We start from the raw sequence: 13,542 nt of genomic DNA on the forward strand, positions 1-13,542 counted from the left end.
CTGCGCATGCCAGTAGTGATGTGTAAGGGGCCAAATGCGCAGGCCCAGTAGGGAAGTATAAATGTAAGTGTCAGATGATTTATGACACACAGTGTCCCGAGACTACTCGGTGCTGTTCACTTGCTAGCAATAAAGTTGCCTTGTTTGGAACCAAAGTTTGCCTTTCGTCTCCTGATTTCCCACCTGTTTCACTACCACACACATCTTTCTTCTTTGATATACCCACAGGAAAAAAAAAGATGTTAAATGCTCTCAGATTAACGTAAAAACAAAACCCCATTGTACTTATAAATAGAAACTCTGAATGCTGAGCACCTGATTCTCATAACATGATGTCTTTACAAGGTGAAAATAGCCTCAGCACTACTACGCCTGCTAGTGTCCCTATAACCAACCCCTTGAAATGACATGCTGATGACAATTTAGAAGTTAATTACTACTCTATTCCATTCTGATGGTTCCTCTGTGTACATTCATACGCTGCACAAGCCAGCATATTTCAATAACGGAGATTAAATATACATGATACTAACAAGGATGTGGTAGTGGATAGTTTGTTTTGCAGTCACCAATATAGCAGCTCAGTGGGGGTAGGGGTCGGCCAGCTTCAACTTTTTGACATCATGCTGTCTCCTGTATTTATTGAACCTCCTTGGGTGCTGTCCTGAAGCACTCATCTGTATGTTTTACAATATGTTCAGGCTAACATAGTAGATGACCTGCTGGGCTATCCAGTCTGCCCAACAAGATAAACTCATTGAATGTGATACTGTATATGCATACCAGACCCTGACCTGTCCCTGCCACCCTCAGGCACAGACCCTAGAAGCCTGCCCAGCACTGACCCTTCCCCCAACCCCCGGTGCTGCCAACCAATCTCCGTTAAGCTACTGTGGATCCATTCCTTCTAACAGGATTCCTGTCTTTATCCCACACAGTTTTGAATTTAGTTACCAGGAGGGCATTCCAAGTATCTACTACCCTCTCTGTGAAAAAAATACTTCCTGACATTATTCCTTAGTCTAACCCCCTTCTACCTCAATTGATGTCCTCTAGTTCTACCGCCTTCCCATCTCCAGAAAAGGTTTGCCAGATTAATACCTTTCAAATATTTGTCTTATATCACCTCTATTTCTCCTTTAGTCCAGGGTATACATGTTCAGGTCAGTAAGTCTCTCTTCATACATCTTGCAATGCAAATCCCATACCATTTCTGTAGCTTTTCTTTGCACCACTTTGTCTTTTTACATCCTTAGCAAGATAGACTCCAAAACTGAATACAGTACTCCAAGTGGGGCCTCACTCACAACTTGTAGAGGGGTATCAACACCTTCTTTCTTCTGCTGGTTATACCCCTCTGTATGCAGCCTAGCATCCTTCTGGCTACAGCCACCGCCTTGTCAAATTGTTTCTTCACCTTCAGATCTTCGGCCGTCATCACCGCTCCTGAGTTGAGCTTACCAATCCCTCCTCTCTTATGGGTTTCTTCACCCCAACTGCATCACTCTGCACTTCTTGGCATTAAAGATTTGGCTGAAGCACTTGAGTAGGAGTATGACTCCACACCAGATGAAATAGTTCTCCTGAGTACAAGAGAAAACTGCGAAACACAGCTAGTGTTGAGAACTAAGAGAGGATGATGGAAAAATGAAGAATGAATGTGAAGATTTAGAGGAGTCATAAACATACTAATATCATTGTTACTCTGGAAGGAAACCACATCACAACCAACAAGGAAGAAGCCCTACCCTAAGATAAGTACATTACTTCACATAATGGCATATATAACAAAAGTAAGAAGAGTGGATTTAAGAACTGAAAAAGTGTATAGGCGCCAATGAGATGGTAGGTAGGAAGAGCTACAGTGCAGTGATGTTGGGAAAGACATGTTACTAAGAGCAATTTCATCTAGAGTAATATGCAAGTACTGAGCACTGTTATTATATTTTAAAAAATTATATTTAAATGTGATATGTTTAATCACATAAGAGTGAATTTCACAGCAAAGAAAAAAACACTTTCTGTTAGAATAAGTATAACAGTACAGGAGAAACCAGAAGGAATAGGTAGCCCAGGAATTAGGTTAGCTAATTAAATTTTAACTGCCAGACCCTTGATCATTTTTCTAATGCTTAGATATCCCTTCTCATGGTTTCTACTCCCTCCAGGGTATCCACTCTATAAGCTATCTTCATGACATCTGCAAAAAGGCAAACTTTTCCTTCTAATCCTACTACTACTACTATTGCTTATCATTTCTATAGAGCTACTAGACATACGCAGCGTTGTACACTAGATATAAAGAAACAGTCCCTATTCGATAGAGCTTACAATCTAATTAGGACAAACAAGAGACAGGGGAATTACTAAGGTGGGAATGATTAAACATGGGTAATGAATAAATGAGTAAGGGTTAGGAGTTAAAATCAGCATCAAAAAGGTAGGCTTTTTAGCCTAGATTGGAAGACGGCCAGAGATGGAGCTTGACATATCGGCTTGTCTATTGTAGCATATGGTGCAGCAAAATAAAAGGAACGGAGTCTGGAGTAAGTGATGGAGGAGAAGGGGGCAGATAAGGAAGATTTAACAAAAAAGGGTTTAGTGAAAGGAGATCTTGCATTACCAATCTATTACATTTCATTGAAGGGGTGAACAAATGTGGATAAAGGTGAACTGGTTGATATTGTGTATCTGGATTTTCAAAAAGGCGTTTGACAAAGTACCTCATGAAAGACTTCAGAGGAAATTGACGGGATAGGAGGTAGTGTCCTATTGTGGATTAAAAACTGGTTAAAATATAGAAAACAGCAAGTAGGGTTAAATGGTTAGTTTTCTCAATGGAGAAGGGTAGATATTGGGGTTCCCCAAGGGGTCTGTGCTGGGACTGCTGCTTTTTAAAGATATTTATAAATGACCTAGAGCTGGGAGTAACTAGTGAGGTAATTAAATTTGCTGACAAAACAAAGTTATTCAAAGTTGTTAAATCGCAAGAGGATTGTGAGAAATTACAAGAGGACTTTATGAGACTGGGAGAATGGGTGTCTAAATGGCAGATGACGTTTAAAGTGAGCAAGTGCAAAGTGATGTATGTGGGAAAGAGGAACCCGAATTATAGCTACGTAATGCAAGGTTCCACATTAGGAGTCACAAAGGGATCTAGATGTTAGGTTGAAACCCTCTGTTCAGAGTGCTGCGGTGGCTAAGAAAGCAAATAGAATGTTAGGTGGTGTTAGGAAAGGAATGGAAAACAAAAATGAGGATGCTATAATGCCTTTGTATTGCTCCATGGTGCAACCGCACCTCAAATATTGTGTTCAATTCTGGTCGCCGCATCTCAAAAAAGATATAGTGCAATTAGAATAGGTACAGAGAAGGGTGATGAAAATGATAAAGGGGATGGGACAACTTCCCTATGAGGAAAGGCTGAAGCGGCTAGGGCTCTTCAGCTTGGAGGAAAGACGGCTGAGGGGGAGATATGATAGAGGTCTATAAAATAATGAGTGGAGTGGAACTGGTAGACGTGAATCGTTTGTTTACTCATTCCAAAAATACTAGGACTAGGGGGTATGCAATGAAGCTACAAAGTAGTAAATTTAAAATGAATTGGAGAAAATGTTTCTTCACTCAATGTATAATTAAACACTGGAATTTGTTGCCAGAGAATGTGGTAAAGGCAGTTAGCTTAGCGGGGGTTTAGGAAAGGAAAAGTCCATAGACCATTATTAAAATGGACTTGGGGAAAATCCACTGCTTATTTCTGGGATACACAGCATAAAATGTATGGAGCTTTTTGGGGATCTTGCCAGGTATTTGTGACCTGTATTGGCCACTGTTGGAAACAGATTGCTGGGCTTGATGGACCTTTGTTCTGTCCCAGTGTGGCAATACTTATGTACCCAGTGAATGGAGTTCCCGGGGAGGAGTGTTGGGAGAGATGAGAGTGGAGAGGTACTGAGGAGCTGAAGTGTGAATGCACTTGTAAGTCAATAAGAGTTTGAACTGTATGTGGAATCAGATAGGGAGCCAATGAACTGGCTTGAGGAGAGGGCCAATATGAGCATAGCAACACTGGCAGAATATAAGTTGTGCAGCAGAATTTTGAACAGATTGAAGAGGAGATGGTTAAGTGGGAGACCTGTGAGAAGCAAGTTGCAATAGTTTAAGCGAGAGGTGTTAAGAGTATGGATAAGGGTTCTGGTAGTGTGCTCAGAAAGGAAACTGCAAACTTTGGTGATATAGAGAAAAAAAAGACAGGTTTTAGCAGTCTGTTGAATTTGTGCAGAGGAGAGAAAGGAGTCGAAGATGACCCCAAGGTTATGAGCTGATGAGATGGAGGATGAGTGTGTTATCCACAGAGACAGAGAATGGGTGAAGAGGAGAGGTTGGTTTAGAGGGAAAGATAAGAAGCTCAGTCTTGGTCATGTTTAGTTTCAGATGGCGGTGAGACATCCAGGCAGCAATGTCAGACAGGCAGTTTGATATCTTGGCCTGAATTCCTGCTGAGTTTTCTGGTGTGGAGAGGTAGATCTGGGAGTCATCAGCTACAGGCGATACTGAAAACCATGGGATGAGATTAGAGTACCAAGGGAAGAAATATAGATGGAGAAAAGAAGAGGTCCCAGGACAGATCCCTGAGGTACACCAACTGATAGTGGAATAGAAGTGGAGGAGGATCCACCAGAGTATACACTAAAAGTACAATGGAAGAGATAAGAAGAAAACCAGGAAAGAACAGATGACAGCGTATCAAGGAGTAGGCGGTGATCAACAGTGTCAAAAGCAGCAGGTAGATCGAGAAGGATGATAGAATAGAGACCTTTGGATCTGGCCAGGAACAGGTCATTGGAGACTTTAGCAAGCACTGTTTCAGTTGAATGAAGAGGGCAAAAGCCAGATTGAAGTGGATCAAGAATAGCTTGAGATGAAAGAAAGTCAAGACAACGGCGGTGAACAGCACATTCAAGTATCTTGGCTAGAAAAGGGAGGAGGGAGATGGAGCAATAGTTGGAAGGACAGGTAGGGTACAATGAAGGTTTTTTAAGGAGTGGTGTGACTATGGCATGTTTGAAAGCATCAGGAGCAGTCGCAGTAGAAAGTGAAAGATTGAGGATATGATAGATAAAAGGGATGACAGTAGAAAAGATAGTGCTAAGTAGATGGGTGGAAATAGGACCAGAGGAACAGGTAGTTAGTTTCAAGGAGGAAAGAAAATGTGCAGTTTAGTCTTCAATGATTTCAGAAAAGGAGGCAGGGGTTGAAGGAGAGTTGAGAAAATGGACTAAGGGACTGAGATGTGGAGGTGATTTGGTTGAGAATTCAAGTTTAATCTTGTGAACCTTATCATGAAAGTACTCAGCCAGAGTCTGGGGAGAAAGTGAAGGTGGAGTTGGAGGTGAGAGAGTTCAGTGTTACAAAGAGATGAGGGTTTTAGCCAAGAGAATTTGTCAACTGGATGTAGTAGTCCTGTTTGGCAAGTAAAAGAGCAGACTGAAAGGAGGTAGCAAGAATTTGAAATGTATAAAGTCAGCACAGGAATGAAGGTAACGGATTCTAGAGGTCAGTCAAGGCTGGGGTTTGCTACGCCTTACAGAACGGGGAATGGGAGGAGCGAGAGTATTCAGAGCAGAGGAGAAAGTAGTATTATAAGAAGAGACAGCCTCATTGACAGACTTGGATAACATATTGTTTGAGAAGAGATTTGAAACACTGGAGGATAGAGTAGAAGGGTCAATAGCCTGAAGATTCCTAAATATATTAGTTGAGATTGGATGGGACTGGGAGAGAGATTTCTAGCCCGAGATGACCGAATAGGCTTTCATACATTCTCCTGAAGACACTGTCAAGGCGAAACATGATCTCACATTGAAATCATCAATGCTTTTATGAGAGAGAACGAGGATTTAGAGAAGTTATTTTGAACACACACGTCACAGGTGGATATATTGTATGCCAGCAAGTACCAAGAGCCAGGACACTGGACCCTACATATGGACCTACTACAAGATAACAAACAGAGAATGGCAATAATTTGAAGTTGCATCCAGTTGCTTTGGTAGGAAGGACAGGTAGGTTTCAGTGCAATGATGATATAACAATTGTGCTATAAGCTGGAACCGTTATAAATGGTTGGTTTGTGCATTTCAATACACACTAAGAACTAAAAAAAAAATTTAAATTAAGCATTTGAAAGTTATTAAATATTGTTCATAGTAATGGTTTAAGTATTCACCAACTGGTATGAATTAGCGAATGCAATTTTATAAGCCATACCAGTTAGAACAAGTTGAACCCTAATAAGAAATATTACTAAAAAAAAAAAGGTTTGGACAAGTTCCTGGAGTCCATAGTCTGTTACTGAGATGGACATGGGGAAGCCACCGCTTGCCTGGATTGGTAGCATGGAATGTTGCTAATTGGGTTTCTGCCAGGTACGTGACCTGGATTGGCCACTGCTGGAAGCAAGATACTGGGTTAGATGGACGGTCTGACCCAGTATGGCTATTCTTATGTTCTTAAAACTCAAGGGATATATGTGGCTATACCTATTTTCTCCATATATGGCACCTATTCAAGAATTGACTGTTTCTGCTGACTTGTAAGGAAACTATATCTAAAGTGGGACCCATTTTTATTTCAGTTCATGCTCAATAAATTTTAAATTTCCCCAAAACTGGTCTGAGTAGACAAGATTTTACTGACCCAAACTTTGTAGAAAACTTACATTGGTATGGCAGGAGTATTTGAGATTCAACTGTAATCCTGATATGGAAATTTCCTTTGTGGGAGGCAGCTAAAGTGGTTCTCAGGGGCCAGATTACCTTATTACTTATGTAGGTTTTCTGTTGTATTAGCTTAATCTTACTGCACTGGCGTCTGCCTTTGTGGTGCGCTGTAAGCCACTTTGAGCCTAACGATGTTGGGGAAATGCGGGGTACAAATGAGATAAATAATTTCTTGGTTAGGAATTAATACTGGAGAATCCACCAAAACGGAGAACTTGAACATCCCACAAAAACCCACAAAGATATGAAGAAAAAGGGTGGAGGTTGACCACAGATACCAAAGACTGGAACAATGTACTTGGAAATAAAAAATGTTTATTGGAAAAATGACCTGTCATGAACGTTGTGTTTTGGCCACTAGGCCTGCATCAGGAGTCTGTATTGAAAGAAAACTTCCACTGCCCTGATGTGGTGGAATACCGAATGGTCTTTGTACATAGGCTATATCCAATCTCTTGATTGAATTTGGTGAGGAAAGCTAAAAGTCTATCCTCATAGACACAATTGTTTCAAACCAAAAGTCTTTTTCAAGACCATTATCTAACTCAATCAAGAGGTTGGATATAGCCTATGTATTTATTTATTTGTTGCATTTGTATCCCACCGCTTTGCAGGCTCAAAGTGGCTTACAATACATCATGAGTAGTGGAGGAATGTTAATAAACATTTGGTATTCCACCACATCAGGGCATTGGAAGTTTTCTGTCAATACAGACTCCTGATGCAGGCCTAGCATCCGAAACACGTTCCTGTCGAGTCACTTTTCCAATAAACACTTTTTATTTCCAAATACATTGTTCCAGACTTTATTATTATTAATTTAGATTTTGCTCCCACCTTTTTCAGTAGTAGCTCAAGGTGAGTTACATTCAGGTACACTGGATATTTCTCTGTCCCAGGAGGGCTCACAATCTAAGTTTGTACCTAAGGCAATGGTGGGTTAAGTGACTCGCCCAAGATCACAAGGAGAAGCAGTGAGATTTGAACCGGCCACCTCTGGGGTTGGTATACGTGGTCAACCTCCCACTCTTTTAGGAATTAGTACTATCAGATTTGCTGGTTCTCAATTACTGTTTTTGACTGTTCAGCTTCCTATCAGGATTTCAGCTTATTTCTTTTCTGAATTATATACACATACGATTAAGTTCATATGGAGAACGAAAAACATGAGAATCGGTTATGAAACCTTGTGGTGTTTAAAAAAAAAAAAGGACGGAGGTTTGACTTTCCTGAATTTCAAATATTTATTGGTGTGCTGTATTGAGATCTTTGCTTTTGCAAAGTCTAAAATCCACTGGGTTAGAAGTGTATTGGGCTCTCCCAACTCATCTGGATGCACTAAATCTCTCAGAAATTCCTGAGAGACATGGGAAGGACTTTTCTTATATTCATACAACTGGGAATCCTGTCCATGTTTTGCACAATTATTAAATGGTCAGTTTTCAGGAACAGTTTTCTGTTACAGAAATATAAGTTGTCCCTTAGGGGGTCTTTTACTAACGTGCGCTAGTTTTTTTTAGCTTGCACTAAAAATCAGCTGGTGCTTAACGGTGAGACACCTATTATATTCCTATGGGCATCTCAAGTGTTAGCTAAAAATGCTAGCGCACCTTAGTAAAAGACTTCTTTAGTCTGCATAGGTATTTTCAGTTAAATTTTTCTCTGCAACATCTTCACTTGGAAGGATTCAGTCAAACTGCATTACCTTTTGGAAAAAAATAAGCTTTTTTTTTTTTTTTTTGGGGGGGGGGGGGGGGGGGGGTGAGGTAGTCCTAAGGGGTCAATTTTAAAATTGTATTACTTTGTAGGTATACCTCCCATTAACCTCTCTCATCAGGATAAATGGCAGACAGATCTAGGACCACTGACCAGGAAACATTTTGGATCACTTTATGAGAGTCTTTAAATGTTCTATCTCCACAGTAGAACCTATTTAGGGATTATATAACCCCTAAATATCTTAATCATTGTGCTTAGAAGATTCAGACTTTTGCTGGAGCTGAATTTGTAAGTGGGGTGTCTTGTCTGAGCAGCATATTAAGCGCTTTTGCTTGTATAGCAATATTTGCATTGCCTTGCTGAAGAGTATTAGAAGAACCAGTTACTGATTCCTTCTACTGTCACTTGCAAGCAAGATTTGTATTGACCCCTAATGCAGGCATATTCTTATACCAAAACACAGCTGTGTCAGGCTTTGTGAGTGTTTTGCATATTGGCTAATAAAGAATCATTTGGTTCCTAAATTTGATTAACTCCACTTTTTGGTTTTTCTTTGGTTTATTCCATTTGTGGAGGACTTTTCCTTGGAATGGAAGAGTAGCCTAGTGGTTAGTGCAGTGGACTTTGATCCTGGGGAACTGAGTTTGATTCCCACTGCAGCTCCTTGTGACTCTGGGCAAGTCAATTAACCCTCCATTGCCCCTAGTACAAAATAAGTACCTGAATATATGTAAACTGCTTTGAATGTAGTTGCAAAAACCTCAGAAAGGTGGTATATCAAGTCCCATTTCCCTTTCTTTTTGTGTGCTTTATTTGTACACCACCTAGAACTGTGAATTGTGCAGCTAATACTTGGAAGCAAATTTAGTCCTTTTTACAACAAATTACAGGAATCCATACCCTGTTTAATTTAAACCTTATGTTACTGGGTGTTAATATTCAAATTATTTTCCCTTCTATATAGAGACATTGTTTTTAAAAGATTTTTTTTGCTCACACCTTTTTCAGTAGTAGCTCAAGGTGAGTTACATTCAGGTACTCTGGATAAATCTAAGTTTGTACCTGAGACAATGGAGGGTTAAGTGACTTGCCCAAGATCACAAGGAGCAGCAGCGGGATTTGAACCGGCCATCTCTGGATTGCAAGACCGGTGCTCTAACCACTAGGCCACTCCTCCACTCCCAAGAAAAATATGATAAATGTTCTATTGTTGCATGCTAGATGTTATATAGCTAGGGCATGGAGATTTTCTACCCTGCCATCTACTGTAGAATGACTCAAGGTTTGGATGATTTATAAGATGGAAAAATTAATATCTAAACTGAAAAATTATAAGGCAAAATTTGATTGGAAGGAATCCCTTTCTACTTCGAACAAATAATGTAACTCTTGATTTGTGCCTTCTTTCCTTTTAAATGTCACTTTCTGTTCTATTTACTATTAATGTTATGTAATGTTCTTGACTTGGAGAGCTGTACCAGTTAAAAATGAATAAAAAAGATTTGGAAGCAAACAAAGGAAAAAAAAAAAAGGCAACACATCTTAACAGCAATATTTTATTGCCTGCATCTCATACGAGTATTAAACAAATATGCATCACGTAATAAATAGCTGTCAATGAAACTTCAGGGCTTTGTTTTGCAGTGGCCAGTTTCTTAATCTCTTCTTTTCCCAGGCTTCATTCTTCAGATTCTCCTGGCCTGCGGATATCATCAATCTTCAGGATCATTTTAACCATCTGGGTAGCCAGAGAAATCTGCTGCTTTTTACCAATTAATGTTTCTATAACATGCTGCTGTTTCATGTCTGTCAAATAATAATAATAAAAAAAGTCTCAGCTTTTGCTATCTACTGAACACTTTACAGACTACTGTAGCTGTTCAAAAGTATACACATACACAATAATTAAATGGCTATGTTTTAGCATATGGAACATGCATTTGCATACCAAAGGCCATGCTAAGGCACTTCAGGTCAGTGAATGAAACATGAGTGGGACCTCTTTCAACTGAAAAGAATATCTAACCACTATCATTCTCTCAGTTACAAGGTCAATACTACATACAGAATATTGCTGGGAGAAAACCTGCAGGAACTTTTCTCCAGCTCCATATACCTTCCACTGGCTTGAAAATGAATTCCAAAGCAAACTCCAGATTTAATTAATGGCTTATAACGTTCTGACATGACTTAGCCCCAAAATACCTGAGACACCAGATTTATCAGTATAACATGTAATATCTTCAAACAAAACTCTGCTGTAGGAATAAAACTGGACCAGCAAGCTATGGAACTTTAGTCTGTTCCATAACAAATTTCAAAACTACCCTTCTTTTTGAAGTTAGCAAAAGTGTGCCTCTTGTACAGTGGCACATAGGCAAATGCTCTGAGTATGGGTCAAGCTAGGCTATTTATCCAGACTGTGATCTGTCTTGAATTCTTAAGTTTTCTGTGTTTACTGTATTTTTATGAATATTTTATTGTAACCCACCCTGGATAAGGGTGGGCTAAAAAATAATAAATCTAATCTAGACTATAACGGATGTTTTATGTGTGAAGGTAACGTGCAGGTTTATTTTCTACTTAGGAAACTGTAAAATGCTCTTTATTGCTGTATGTTAAACACATTAAAAAAACATGCAGTTAATTACAAGACTCTTCTTCACACAATTATGCTTCAGGAAGCATAGAATTTTAAAACATAAAAACAAAATAAAACTAATATGGTACAGGCTGTGATATTTATCCATACTCTACTATAGGAACACAAAAATTTGTACTATTGAAATTCATCCAATATTGGTCTCACCAGGATAGGGGTGGGCCTACTGATATAGGATGCATTAGCAATTAGATTTTAGAACAAAAGCTTGACCTGTGGACTCCTCTAGACCTGCTTCAAGGCTACTTCTGTGTTATTTATGTCTCAATAAATGTTTGTTCATTTCTGCATCAGTTTAAGAAAATGCCAGATACACATTTGTGTTTACAGGATTTTTCTAATTTGTAATGCTGCTGCTAATCATCTGCTCCAGTTGAAGACTTTTTTTTTTTTTTTTTTTATGGGGGGGGGGGGGGGGGGAGGTTAGAGAAGATTGTATGATTACATAGAGTAACATTATCATGAAATATAGTTTGCATATTTCCTTTGATCTCTTATTTTATATGTTTTATTGGAAGCCATTCAGTTTTAGGTGGGGTACAAGTTAAAAAAAATGGTCTTTTCCCAAATGCTACGAGGTGGTGTACAAAACTCATCATACAGATGCACAGAGAAGCAGCAGTCTGCAAACAATCAGAACAGCAAAAACAAAGTAGGCCAACAGGTGTAGAAGTTTGCAATTTATTATATATAAGAACCGGACATGGCCATGTTTCACCTTTATAAAGGCTGTCGGAGTAAAGTCATGTAATTTAAATAAAAACCAAATACATCAATGAAATGACAAAAATAAAACATCAAGAAGTGGAGCATGCATGAAATTCCATTAACTATGTGTGTGATGTAGTGATATGGACAGGTAAAATCAACACTAAAATGGACATATACCTAAAGAGGATTAAGGCACACCTTCCCTAACAGCAAAAGTCTATCCACAAACCTATGAATTTGCTGCTCTGCATACAGAAAATACTGAAACATCAGCAGTTAATTATATTGAAATTCAGGGATGGAAATGTTCAGTTAACATTAAAGGTTCTCACCATCATCTGAACAATTAGTATTTAGTTAGTGAAAGAAATATTTATGGCTAAAATTTGATATGTAATCATTTCCAAGAGGAATAAACATTGAGCCACTTAATATCAAATCTGTGCCCTCTGGGAAGTATGTTTATGTTAAAAATGATTTCAACATTTCTTACCATTGGTTTCTTTGTGAAGGCAGTCAATACCAAGGGCTGGATTGTTTTCTCCCACTTGCCTAGCTCGTACTTCAGTCATGGTCTGAATAGGATTCATACCACTGTTTTCTGACAGCGACATAGGAATGACTTCGAGAGCATCAGCAAAAGCCCGCATAGCATACTGCTCCAAAGATGGACACTGAACAAAGAATCATGGGAGAAACTAAATTAGAACAAAATACAGACATCAATATGGTATAGAGGAAGAGTAAGCAGGAGGGAAGGAACTGTAATTAAAAAAATAAAAAAGAAAAAAAAGAATGATTGGTGTGGATGGGGAGAAGATGAGAAGAAGTTTCTTCCTGCTCCTTTTTGTGCTGGAAACTCAAGGAACCAACATTGGCGTCTGGTAGCATGTATATTTCTAGCTATTTTATAATGTCCATACCATTATATTCTCTTCCAACCCACTCTGCCCGGTCATTGCAACAATAGTATTTATTGGGGTCCTTCCAAAAACCTGTACTTAAGGTTGACCACTGGGTGTCACAGTTGCAGGATGATTAGTATTCCCTCAGAGTTAACCCTGTTTCCGTAGACCCAGCTGGCCCAAGTGCCAAGATCTGACCCAGAACAGAGTATGGGTTCACTGCATGCAGTGTACAGTACTGCCACTAAGCTGGACCTCACAAAAGATCGGTGAAAGTTTGTTTATTTTTTTTAAAGAGGAATACTTTCCATAATTGTCCTGTGACTGCCATGTGTGCTTCAAAAGCACCTCCCTTTGCTCAAAGACTGAGAAAACCTTTACACAATCTACTTAGCTTTCTTCTCACTCTTCACCTTATCAGCAGCTTCACTGACTGCTAGAGCGCATGAGATCTCTGCAGCTCCCCCACCATACACAATGCGATCATCACGAACCAGGTTCCGGATTACACATAATGCATCATGTAGAGCTCGTTTTGCTTCTTCGATGATCTAGAATTCACACACAAACAAAATAAAAAAGTTACCACAACATGTATCAAAATATGTCTAAATTAATATTTTAAGTACTGAACCAGGCTCCTCTTAATTTGCAGTTTTGTTTAAGGATATTTGACACCTATGGCATGGGAGTTGGAGAGGCAAATACTTGAGGAATATGGTAGAGGTCTCACACTTTTTATTTTCACTTTATATTGAGATGG

The 13,542-nt window shown here is 39.2% G+C and overlaps 1 protein-coding gene across 1 annotated transcript in view; it reads right to left on the reverse strand.

The window, feature by feature from the left end:
* Positions 1 to 10,039: 10,039 nt before the first annotated feature.
* The window catches only part of LOC115471572 (T-complex protein 1 subunit epsilon-like), a 69,893-nt gene continuing 66,390 nt past the window's right edge, over positions 10,040 to 13,542 (reverse strand). Inside the window, 3 exon segments of the mRNA XM_030205236.1 lie at positions 10,040 to 10,307; positions 12,368 to 12,548; positions 13,193 to 13,330. Of these exon segments, the coding sequence (XP_030061096.1) occupies positions 10,180 to 10,307; positions 12,368 to 12,548; positions 13,193 to 13,330 (447 nt within the window). The 3' untranslated portion in view covers positions 10,040 to 10,179.

Source organism: Microcaecilia unicolor, chromosome 1 (genome assembly GCF_901765095.1).
Source record: "Microcaecilia unicolor chromosome 1, aMicUni1.1, whole genome shotgun sequence".
Classification (NCBI taxonomy): Eukaryota; Metazoa; Chordata; class Amphibia; order Gymnophiona; family Siphonopidae; genus Microcaecilia; species Microcaecilia unicolor.